Source organism: Sesamum indicum, linkage group LG8 (genome assembly GCF_000512975.1).
Source record: "Sesamum indicum cultivar Zhongzhi No. 13 linkage group LG8, S_indicum_v1.0, whole genome shotgun sequence".
NCBI lineage: Eukaryota > Viridiplantae > Streptophyta > Magnoliopsida > Lamiales > Pedaliaceae > Sesamum > Sesamum indicum.
Window position 1 is genome coordinate 3,333,353 of NC_026152.1, and position 13,312 is coordinate 3,346,664.

Genomic DNA, 13,312 nt, shown 5'->3' on the forward strand with positions numbered 1-13,312 from the left:
CGCTTCCATCTAACTGCAACCATATCTAACACTACTCAGGGCTTTATCAAAACTTATCCCTAAATTTTATCTCACTATAAATCATTAAAATTGAGATTTCGTAAATAAATTAAAAGTTACGAGACTTTAAATTTAAGTTAAAATTGAGATTTCGTAAATAAATTAAAGATTACGTGCTTTGAATTTTATTGAAATTAAATAAATTAAAAATTACGGGCTTTAAATTTTATCAGAGACATTTAATATAAATTTATTGTATAATGAGTTTATTGTGTTGTTTCTATAAAAAAATTATAATTTTAAGGTTGCTTATTAGAAATAGGGTTTTGAAGAAGTTAAATCTTATGAGGTTAATATGATAACTACAGTTGGGGTATTCGAATCGACTAAATACCTTTGCTTATAATTTTTATATGTTAATAGGTTTTGAATGAGTGCATAGAGAGAGCACTGGTGTTGTATTTATACAGACTACGGAATTAAAGTTGTATTAATGATTGAGGTGGAATCATAGAAAAATATGCCCTCCGTGCTTAGGAGGTTGATGTTTGAGTGAAGAAGATAGATAGAATAGAGGGTGTAAAGGAGGTAAATTTGCTGATGGAAGCAGTGCTTTAAGGTTGATTCCATGTCTCCACCCGAAAGCAACAATCTCTTGTTTGTTCCAACTGAGAAACATTCCATGTGGAATATATCACTGCTTACCACTTCATCAGTCTTTCTTCAACAAAGGAAAAAGCAGCAACTCAATGCTTCACTTCACAGCATTTTCTTGATACAGGGTAGAAATCTTTAATTGAAAAACACACCCATGGATTCAGCAATATAAGTTGTCAAATGGACAACGTGTGAACCTGGAATTTGTAATGTGCATTTCCACACTTTCTTTGCATAAACAAGAATCTACCGCTCACCCGCTGCATTTGCCAATCCCAGCACTTGATCAGGAAACAATAACCAAGTTCGTTTCCAATCAACATGTTCAAATAAATTGAATCAAGCAACCCCTTGTCATATTATCACGCATCGACACCTATCCTGCTCAGGACCACCTGCCTGTTTTTTCTCTGTTCATGTAAAAAGATCATCGCTGGTGAACAAGGGGCAACATATGTGACAGGATGAAACCAATTAGATACAAGGGTGGTCACAGGACTCATAATCATCACAGATACACAGTCAAGTTTGGTAATAAATCAGACCTTTTTCCATTGGTGGCTGTTGAACAACAACATGCATGGTCGTGACTCCTCCCGGAATATCACGTAACGAGTTCCTACATTCCCCTACTGTTCTGTTGTTCTCCAGTATTCTTCCTGCACTAATTAACTTGATGTCTTTTATAGTTCGTGGGACGTTTCCTTTCTCTGTTTAAAAGACGTATATTAGGATCTGTAGCATAATAACTAAAAGTAATCAGAATAGCACCACTATCTTGTATTTACTCCACTGCACGCCAGAGATAACACAGTAGAATGCAAGAAACATCAGATTCTGAGGAACCTAATCAGCTAATCTAGGAATTGACATTCAAAGTGTTTGCTCATGTTCATCATACATGAATCATGGCTACAAATTATGTTGCATCAACAACTACACAAGGAGGGAATCAGATTTAGGCCACTGAGCTATGATATACTCCTTCAAGCTTGCTATACTCGTGGCCACGGGAAAGCTTTTCGGGCCAATAACTGATCCATCAGTCAGCCTAAACTTGATCTCTACTCGATCTTGCGCTTCAGACATCTTCAAATTTGTCCAGAACTATCGTTCAACAGAGACCTCCTCGAAGAAAACAATCCTCAATCCCTCACTAGCTTCATGCAAAATCAAGAATCCAAGCAATCATGAAAAGCTGTTCTGTGTGGTTATTCAAAGTAGCCATCTACGATTCATTTTATTTTGTGTACCTGATATATGATTTTACATTGAACTCAACCACAATATGCCAACATAATGATAAATTATTTATCAAGAATACATTGATAAGTTGATAAAAAAAAAAAAAAAACCACTTTGATACAAAAATCTACGATTCATTTTATTTTGTGTACCTGATATATGATTTTACATTGAACTCAACCACAATATGCCAACATAATGATAAATTATTTATCAAGAATACATTGATAAGTTGATAAAAAAAAAAAAAAAACCACTTTGATACAAAAAGACAATGATATTAAGGAAAAAGAGTGACTGTAAAGTCTTAGTATCTAACCTCACCCCCAACCCAAAAAGGGAGAAAACTCCAAGATGGTTTCTTATTTGTTTTTAGACAATTTAACAGAACTCATTCAAACATTTATTTCCACTAACAAATAAATCAGAGCCAAAACCCATCAAAACAATCAAGAAAGCCCATTAAAATTCCTCGTTGGTTTTCATATTTCAGTAAAATCCAAAGATGAAAAATCATGTAAGATTAGACTTACTTGAACTGGGATCCTCTTCCTTCTTCTCCTTTACAAGAATTTTCAAGAACCCAAAGACAAATGAAAAGGAGGAAGAAGAACAAGGAGGAGCGGCTAAGGCGTGCAATGCAGCACTACAAATGAAACTTTGATTCAACACATAAATTAAATGCTAATGAATTAATTAAGGAAAGTCGGATATCATCATCAGAATAAAGAATGCTTTTTGGAGGTTTCAAAGTCTTGGATGGTCATGGGAATTAATTTGATTTTGCCCTAACTCTAACTCTATGCACAATTTTATTTAATTTAAAAAAGAAAAAGAAGATGATTTTTAACCGGCAGTAGTTAGATTGGTTGAAATAGTTACTGGAACTCTCTCCCCTTTTTTATTTTACTTTTTTGTTGTTTATTTTCATCTTTAAAATTGGTAAAGTAATTTAGGCAAGATATAGGGTTTTTCTTTTTCTTTTTTTTTTTTTAAAAAAAGGCTGGAGATATTGGTCTAAAAATCTTCATCACTTTTGCAAATTGATTCATATTTGATAGAGTGAATGATTATAATGAATTTTAATAGTTAAAAATTTAAAACAATCGAGAAAAAATAGTTGGGGGAATTCATATAAAAACTAACATTGTATTATAATAATTGATTTGCGATTGATTGATTATGAATAAACTTAAAGTCATATTATTAGGAACGGCAATAGGTCGAATTTTATGTAATGATTTTGGGAGAAAACTGTAGAAAAACAAGAACTGGGGTGTGAGAAGAAGAGAGACAAAGATTGAGGAAGAAAATAAACTTTAAATTTCTTGATAATGAACCCAATTACACATCCTTGGCTTTTTTACACGAAATTGCCACAAAAATTAACAAACGACAAAAGCTGAAAATGACAATAAATTCAAAAAACAATATGCTCGTCCTTCGTTTTCAACTTGCAGTTTGGTTGGCTCTTTTGTTCTGCAAAAAGGTTCAAAAGGGCAACTCCACAGTCCCCCAGCTAGACACAAATCCTCGTTATCCACGTGTTTTGTTGTATGCCCAGCTGAGAAATGGGCATCAGAGCTAAATTTTCCAATAATCTGCTTCCGTCCTAATTTCCTCAAAACGATGTTGCTTTTGCTTCTAGTTTTGAATCCGCCTCCAAAATCAATCGCGCCCTTTTTTCCAACTGTTCAAACAAGCCTTCCCAATCGTGCAGTCTTCTAGTCGCCATTTGGCTGGAAAACACGACATTTAATCAAAACCCAAGATTCAACCCGTCCAACTATTATTGATCCAAGTCCGGGTATTACTACAATTGTAGGTTGAAATAAAACCTCATCTTCAACACAACTTCCCAGTCGCAACCATTTGAGGCAAGACAATCTTTGGCTGTTTTGCACAGCCAAGCCACGTTTTATAATTAAAATGTAATGCATTTGAAATCCACAAATGTAATTTTATGTTAGTTTGTTATTTTCTTTGTTTCGTTTCAATGAAATAATTAATTTGAAATTATAAATGTAATAGATTAATTTTTTATATTGACACAGGCGGAATAATGTAATAAATCGTATTCTTGGGAAAAAAAAAGAAAAGAAAAAAAGGAGGGAGGGGGGCAACGACACAAGCACTACAACAAGAAAACAACCATAAATAGACCATGTTAACTCGTTGAGAGAAGTGAAGAAATCAGAGAGCAATTTAAGCAACAAATATGTATACAAGATTGATATTGAATTTCAAAATTTCAAAAAAAGAATAATCTGCACATCTAAGAATGTGTAGCAACACAGAATCATACACAAGAGATATAACTGACATGTAAAAACTATCTTGTTCCCTAACTCAAATCAGGTTTCTGTATTAACCTCCACAACCTACCTGAGAGAGAATAGCCAGTAACATATAATATCAGCAGAACAACCATTGAAAAAAAAAGAAGAAGAAGAAAAATGGGGAATTGCAACAAAAATCTGAACAGGAAATGAAAACAAATAGAGGGAAAAGAATAATCTATATGGCCAATGGGGCCAGAGTGGGAACCTTACAGAGGACCTGAATCCTACGTCTCTGTTCGTCCTCTCGTGCAAAATACCATTATTCCCTTCTGAGCTCTAAGAAACAGGTGAGAGACCCCATGATGAAGGTCAAAAAATAACGTCAAAGATGAACAACTGCTACTTTACAGACTGAAAGAATGATTCTCATGCCCAGCCTAGCAATAAGTGACGTCTTCTTCAGGAAATGGCGACAAGGCAGCAAAATCCGGATTTCATATGTCACCGTTTGAACAGGTTTTTGAGTTTGCGGGAACCAAATATTGAGATATCGATACCTGCCTAAGAGACTTAAAGCATAGACCATAGTATTACATCCTTTGTCCCATAATTTCAATGGTGCACATTGGCATTGGTTGATAACTACTCCAAGACGTGGCAATTCCTAATAAAATCATTAGAGTAGTTAACGTACTTGGTCCAAAATGGGCGGAGATGCTCAAAGCCAATCTCCAACCATGGTTTTGACTGGCCGTTGAAGTGAATCACCGCCGCATTTTTCACATTTTCAACTTTGGTCTTATTCTGATAGCCCAACCCAAGCATGTGCCAAGACGGATCGATTGGGTGAACGTGACCCTTGAATGCAATCAAAGCAGGAGGAAGAGTTCCAAGTTTCCATAATGTCAGGTTTGATTTTAGATTCTGCGATAACAAAAAACTTCAGTAAGAAAATACAAGCATAAAAGGTAAAGGGGACAAGCAGACATATTTCAATTGGACTCATCAACAACGAAGGACTTGTTAAAGCAGCTTAGTAAGGTGAAATGGCACACATATGGACAAACACGCAACTTGAACCTCATTATTGATTGTAGGGTTCAACAGGAACCGGGAGTCTAAAACTTAAGAAAGCCATATATATCTTGTCCAGTGCCAGTACAGAAACCAAAACACAAACAAGGACGTGACCCTCCTTTAGCACATATTGATAATGTGATATACAAGAAGTTGTTGCACAATAGTGACTATAATGAATACGCAGGAAAAAGCTGCACAAGGGTCTGCAATACTATTGTACAGAAACCAAAACACAAACAAGTACGTACCCTCCTTTATCATATATTGATAATTTGATATACAAGAAGTTGTTGCACAATAGCGACTATAATGAATACACTGGTGAAAAGCTGCACAAGGGATCTGCTTTACTATTGTACAGAAACCAAAACACAAACAAGTACGTACCCTCCTTTAGCACTTATTGATAATTTGATGTACAAGAAGTTGTTGCACAATAGTGACCATAACGAATACACAGGTAAAAATCTGCACAAGGGATCCACATGCTTGCAGATAAAGATGGTGAATCTTTATTATAAAACCCTTTTTTGAACTAAACAATAGTTATATGTAAGTAAAAACCATACAAAGAGTAAGACAGATAACTGACTAAATATATTAGATGGGGAAACTTAATGTACCTCCTTTAGCCAGGAGTGATAAGTATCTCTGATATTTGTCTTTCGCCATGCACGCAGGTCAAAGATATTCATCCCATACGCCCATGCACATTCATCTGGATTCAGATTCTTTGATATAAGTGGATGGGAGAAGTTGAAATAATTCTTGAACCGCTTAGACATAACCCACTCATCTTCGCCTTTACAAGTTTCAACAGCTCCATTAACTTTTCCATTGAGGTCAATTTCCCAAAGAGGAGTCAGATCACGTTGAATTACAACATCATCATCTAAGAAAACCACCTTATCAAGGTTTGGAAAGAGCTGCATAACATAACAAATATTCTCAGATTTGAATAAGAATGACAAGTACTAGACACTAGACCAAGTCAGCAAGATAAATATGGAACCAATTCTCAATCCCAGCTATAACCTGACAAAATACACTAGTTTGGAATATGAAACCACACGCAGCATGTGCCAGGAAAATCCTAGTTATTTACACAAATATGAAAAGCATAATCTACTTAACCAACAAGGTTTTCTCCATAAATCATGGATCAATCAACCTCTTCTGATTAACAGGAAAAAAACTCTTAAATAAGAACTTGCAGTTCAAATAAATAAATAAGTTGAAGGGCAAATTTTTCATTAAAACTTCAGAACCGACTAAAATATCAAAGTCCCAGGTTCATCTGAAGGAGCTCATTATTCGGGGAACTAAATTATTTGTGTCAATTTACTCATATAATTGGAATACAATTTTACCCCCTGCTAGCTGTGGCTTTCCAGTGAATTATTTGTTTCTATACAGGCTGAAAATGCTAACAGATTGAAGTCTGTCAAATGGCATATCTGCATTTTACCGTTGATGGTTTCATAATGTAGACAGTAGACATGTTCAACTATCATAAGCCATTTCAAAATAAATCCAAGAACAAAATTATAAATAAAAAGAAAAGAATAAAAAAAGATACAACATTGATATATATACGCTCAATTCCAACTGATTACCTCTGGAAGGTATATGCGAAGATGGTTGAGCAATGAGATATACTTTGGACTTCTAGCCTGTAATTTTGAAGCAAACGTCCGCGGGGTTGTATCACTAAGATTGGCCCCTGCAATGTGATTTCCATGGTAGTAATTCCGTATCCCATTGTGGTTCTCAACGGCTTCAAGAACTGGGACATTCTCTCTTGTTAACCAATCAAATTGATGAATACCTTTAACTTCAACTATAGCAGGATACATAGGATTTAGGGCAAACCATGAGTGCATGCCTGCATAAGTTTTCTTGTCGGTTATCACATGGAAAATAATCTTTTCAGGGTTTAGAGATGACTGGACAGCAGATGTCACAACAACTGAAGCAGCAAGAATGTTGTCTGTTGACAACACAAAATGATGGTAGGAGTTGTCCGAAAGCAAAGGAAGCAACTCCGGGGAAGGTAACTGCCTGCGTGCATGAGCATTGGAAGAATATTCATCGGTCAACCTCAATGAGAGACAATGAATAGACTTAGGAATTGCACTTGCTGCAAAGTGTTTATTCATTAGCTCTGCGAACTTGGACTCCCGGATCTCCTTTTCAGATCTCTCCATCTGTTGGGCAAAAAGATGATTTTCAAACTAAGAGAATTACTTCTGGAACAAAACTTGCCTAGGAAAATCTAATAAGTAAGTAGACTTAATATTGGGGCACACAATGATTATGACCGTCTCTGTAAGGCAATAATCCTGTTATCGCAATAGCAGAAGATGTTGAAGACAAATTTGTGACTTCAACAAAACATGATGAAGGGGGAAACACATCTTTTTCTTAAGCCATAAAATTATTGCTTTTTAGAAGCATCTATATATCACAATTATGAGAGGATCACACTTTTCCACTGCACATTTCATTTCTGTCTCGTCATAGCATATCATCTGAGAACATAAACTATCTGGATCACCATAATGGTGCAGCTGCTTTAACTTCAAGTAAAGTTTTTTAGCCTTCAACTTCAGCTCTTTCCAACAGCCAATTCAAGTCACTGGAGAAAACACGTCTATGCCATAGCAAGACAGATTAGGCCATTAATGTGGAGTGTGCATTGATCTTTAACTACAGAACTATGAAGTACATGAGTTAAATGGTAAAACAAATTTTTGTTTCATATAAACAACTGGAATTGCTGAGTAGAGGATGTACATGATGTCGGATTTCCAACTGAATGACAAATGGCCTATTAAGACAAAAGTTTGATCCACCCCATGTTGTATTCCTACATTAACTTCTAGTATGCCTGAATGAAAGGGGCTGATTAACAATTAGTTCAAAACTGCGGATCCAGCCCTCGCTTTTTCATAAATTTATTCAATTAAATATATGGTTTATCATAAGAGGTCAACATGGAAAGTTAACATCAAACAAATGGAAAAGTTACTATACCAGATGGATCAGGGTTGAGTCTAGGAGATCAAAGAGAAAGCTCAGAAGTAAGAAGCATTTTCCCCCCACAATCCACATATGTGGAATGAGCTAAATAATGGACATAAGGGTAGTGAAATACAACAAAATATACGTGAATTTATCAACAGAGACAGAGGACAATGATCAAAGAACACATACCATTCCTTTCAAAAGTATTGCAAACTCCTTTGCACTGTACTTGTTGTTCTTCATTTCAGAAACAAGTTGACTAAAAGAGTCTGGGAGCTTTAAGTTATCAGGGACCTTCTCAGAGTTCACTTGATTCAGGACTTTAACAAAGTCCTTGACCAGCCTCTGTCATAGCAACAACAATAATAAAGTTTCAGGGTGTTGCCAGAACTGTATTGTTGGTAACTAATTTTGTCAGTAATGCAGTACAACATAATCAAATTGATACAAGTGTCAAAGAAGATAACAATAGAATTTTACCCCAGAATCATCCGTTCTACCAAGAAGCTTTGGCCCCAACCGTCGTCCTAAACAATCTGAAATAGATAGTAAAGCATATTTCAAACCATAAAATTCCAAATATGACAACTTTTTCAGTGCACATAAGAAAAGAAAGAGCTACGAATGTTGGTGGGCGACAAAACAAGACTAGTAAGTAGGTCCATACACAAAGCTAATGATTCTCTTATCAGTTTCTCTCAGACATTCATTCGCGTAGAAACTTGCAATGTAGCATAATATTGAAAACAAGATCGTAACAATATGCTCTAGAGATAGTAAACTATCATAAGTCATAAAAAATAATAAAGAATTCTTGTAGTGAACCAATGCAAATGACAGAGAAACAAACTGAAACAAGAAGCAAACAAAAGTATTTAATTCTTGTATGAGAAGAAATTTTGCCCAGGTATTTCAGTTTCAGAGCATGCACAAAGTAGCACTCAAGATGAGAGCTAAAGGAGAGATTAATATGGTCCAGCACCTCTAGCTCTCCCAGAAAGCCATTGCAGGCAATTGATTTTGAACATTAGACAATTCTCAAAGGCAAGAAGGTGATTCGGAGGAAACCAAAATCTTTATTGTGTTGGCAAAATAACAAAAGGACAGGTTGAACCAAAGAGTGGAGAAACATTAATTGCAAAAGACCGAAAAGTTACAAGCCCATAATTAAGAACCAACGGCAATTCCAAATGAAAAGAGGAAAGACTACACTAATAGGAAGAACTTGATGGAGCCTTGTAACAGTCTCATGTGGCGGCATAGATAAGGGATATTCATAAGTTTCTAACGCATGATTGAGAATTATACTGAAGTTCCACAGTTTGTTCCTTTTCTCTTGTATTTAGTTGCAACACAAACCATAATGTTCGTAAAGGATCAAGAGAAGTTTGCTTCTAAATGGGTCATACATCTGTGGTAGTGCTTTAAACATACCCGCACAGACAGAAGTTATAAGCCCAGATAGCACATGCAAGTTAGCAAAAGAATCAGCTCGTCTACTACTGTATGGTAGATCAGTACAGATATTCCAGCTTTAAGCCATTAGCAGAAATTCTCATTTGGTGTTCAATGATCTGGCGGCTTGCCCCATCGGAAACAAAATGCTATATCCTAAAAGTAAAACCTATTTCAAAATATTTTGGAAGAAGAAAATGAAAAAGGCTTGCTACTCCTGAATTGAGAAAAATTGCAGAAATGAGGCAGCAAATACGACCCAAAAGCACAACCTTTCCTGCTCGTTGGTTGATGTAGAAACTCTATTCACATCAATAAGTAGCTTCTTTAAAACGACTTCAGATTGCCTATTATAAATAGGCCCATAAGAATCTCAGCGTCTACAGCACAAATCATAAATCAAATCCCACATAACCACAAAACTTCAGAAGTTGCAACCAAATTATCAGTTTAAACCAATTGCCGGAAATAATCCCAATTTATGTAAAACTAAATCAGACGGTAAAATCATTTATAAACCCAATCATGTCAACAAGATATCAATAAAAACTGCTGGTGAAGGAAAATGAGGGAAAGTACCGAACGTGGAACACTTGTTGACACCTTCAAGTGTGACGAGGGCGGTGAGAATGAACACAAAAGGTAACAAAAACGCAAGTATCAGAGTGGCGAGCTGCAACCTTGATCTTCATCAAATCTCCGACTCCCCCATTGCCATTTCCTCCATTGCTGCTCGAAGATATTGTTATACTTCTCATGCTAGGTGAGAAGTGCAGCTGCATCTTCCTCCTCCGCCACTACCCTCCTCTTCCTCCTTCTACCCTCCTCCAATTCAACAAACGACCGCTCGCACCACCACCGCCACCCCTGCCCCCAATATTATCAATGCACACACTCCTTGAATAAAACGGGTCTAAAAATTTCCTACGAAATGTCAACGGACTCTTCACCATCAGATCCCCCACCAAGGCTATTCAACAATCCTGATTTTCCCCCGGAGCGATGCATTCCACCGCATTCAAATTCCTATTCCACAAAATCCCGAACAAATCCACTAACCTTAGGGTTTCCGGTTGCTTCCCCCATTCCTGTATCTATATACATGTACGATGACTTTCTGCAAATGAATCAATGAAAACCATTGAATGAGATTCACGCATCAGTTAAATCATCGTAACAAAGCAAGCTAATTCTGTCTCGCTCTCTCCCTCTCCCTCTCTCTGAAATTTTTGCCGCTTCGTGTTGATTAAAATGGCTGATGATTGAGTTTCTCTCTCTGGATCGGAAGTCGGAGAAGTGAACGTAGAGAGAGAAAGTATTTCGTGTTATTGCGAGCTCTTTAATTTTGATTGGCTGATCGGTTCCGATCTGTAATAATATTCCCTTTCTCTCCTTACACTATATTCCCAATTATGCATTCAATTTGACTAAAATGGTCGGGAAAGTATAAAATTTTCTCTAAATTTCATTTTGCCCCCTCAACTATATAGAATTACTATTTGGTCCTCCTAAATTATTCAAAATTAAATTATAGGGTGAATAGCAATTTATCCCAGTGATATTATAAATAGCACTTTAGCCCCTTATGGAAAAAATACAACAATATCCCTTGTACTCTTTAAGATGAAATAATTTACCCCCTTATACAGTGAGGTAAATTACTTCATTTTAAAAAATATATGGAGGTAAATTGTTATTTATTTTTTTATAAATAGATAATTTGCTCATTTACAATATCACAAAGGGATTACTTGCATTTTCCCTTTAAATTATATGCTTTCACAACTAAAAGATCTAATACCATATTATTTTTTTATTTTTTTAAATTTCAATTTTATTTAACTCAAAAATACAAAATAATCTAAATTCAGACCAGATATCAAATAACGTATTTCAATTTACACTAAAATAATAATTTTAAATAATAAATTAAGTCAATTAATTTTAAGGTAATTGATATTTTAGAAAAATCTCAAATGTTATCTCGAGATGAATTTTTTTTCTTTGGTTTGGTAAACGTTATCTATAACTTGGTATAATTATTGTAAATTATCAAAATAAAAACATACATATAAATATGTGAATCACATTAGTTTATAAACATTTAGAAAATATTAATTCAGGATCACATTTTTTTTATTAAAATTAGAAAAAAAATATAAAATATGAATTATGATAGAGAATATTTAATCTTTTATAACACTAGTTGATTAGATTGGAAGTTAATTAGAATTTCATAAAAATAGGTAGTTGAACTATTTTCATGTACTAAAGAAACTGTGGTGACTGTAATTGGACGATTTTGCATTTACGCCCCTAGGTATTCACCCATGACAAGAAAACCCCAAAAATATAACAAACTTTGACAAATGACCCCATTAATCAGTCATTATTTCATGTATCTTAAAGTTACTAGCCGTCACTATATGCAGTCCCTGTGAGCATATAAAAAAATTGTGATGTAAAATAGAGAGGAAAAAAATTATAAAATTGTGAGATTATTAAAAAGAATTTGAAATTACTATTATGACCAAATTTGTCTGGAAAGGAAATAAATGAATTTAAGGATAAATTCAAATATTTAAAAAATTGTACTACAAAAGGTTTACTTTTATAATAGCGTGGTATGCACGGACTAAGATATTAAATTAAATGCTAAATGAAAAATAAAAACTAAATTCAAATTCATGAATTTCAAATCTTGAATTCATTAGATTTGTTTGGATAAATTTTAAATTTAAAAAATTTCAATTACTTCAACTCTAATTTTGAATGTACTTTATCGAATATTTGTATATTTCAAAAAGCAATTATATGAATTCATGTGATTTTTTTTTCTAATTATTTTTTTTAAATTTAAATTCATCGATTCAAATATGCCATAAGGGATTGTTTGGCAAGTGGAAATGATGAGAAGTTGTAGATGCTGAAAGCATCATCTAAATTCTAATCAAATATGGTCTAAGCCACACACGATGTTAAAAAGTCTCTTCTGGTAACTGAATCGATATTGTGTTTGGGCTGATAGGTTTGAAGGTAGAAATTTCAAATCTCTAGTAATAATTACTTCATATCATTAAAGAGGACTTAATAGTTTGTAAAATATGGATGAATTTCAAATTTTTCCCGTCTTTTGTCTGGAGATATTTGAAATCTTTTATTAATCATTGTCTCGAATTCAAATCGTTTCATCCAAACGAAACCTAAGTTAAATCTAAAAGGCTTACAAGAATTATGACTCGACCTGCACAGAGAGCTCAAGAGTGAAATCCTGTAACCATTCTGCCTCAGCTACCAGCAAGACACAAACTCAAGGGAATCAGAAATGGAACACAACACTCATCTTAACATGTGCTTACTGTGCCTGCAATAGTTATCGCAACTCTTTGGGTGAAAACGGCAGCCACTGGTGTAGTATCGAAGGACCCTTTCGATGCTCTAAGTCTTGCTGAATATTGAGTATAGAGGATGACGATAAACTCAAATGTCATACAAAGAGCAGCCAGTACAAAAGATACAGACATTAAGCTCTAAACTTCAAGAAGCTAATATTATGTGCGCAGAGG

At 34.8% G+C, this 13,312-nt stretch overlaps 1 protein-coding gene and 1 long non-coding RNA gene across 2 annotated transcripts; both read right to left on the reverse strand.

Annotated features, from left to right (window-relative positions):
- Positions 1,414 to 2,717, reverse strand: LOC110012407. The gene is made up of 2 exons (XR_002287580.1): positions 2,436 to 2,717; positions 1,414 to 1,813 (listed from the first exon to the last, which is right to left on the reverse strand). It is a non-coding gene; the product is annotated as an uncharacterized LOC110012407 (long non-coding RNA).
- Positions 4,152 to 11,125, reverse strand: LOC105167636 (probable galacturonosyltransferase 14). Its single transcript, XM_011087428.2, is given in 7 exon segments — positions 4,152 to 5,108; positions 5,888 to 6,190; positions 6,881 to 7,471; positions 8,481 to 8,636; positions 8,772 to 8,827; positions 10,326 to 10,411; positions 10,413 to 11,125. Coding segments are annotated over 7 exon segments (1,590 nt in total). The 5' UTR covers positions 10,529 to 11,125; the 3' UTR covers positions 4,152 to 4,826.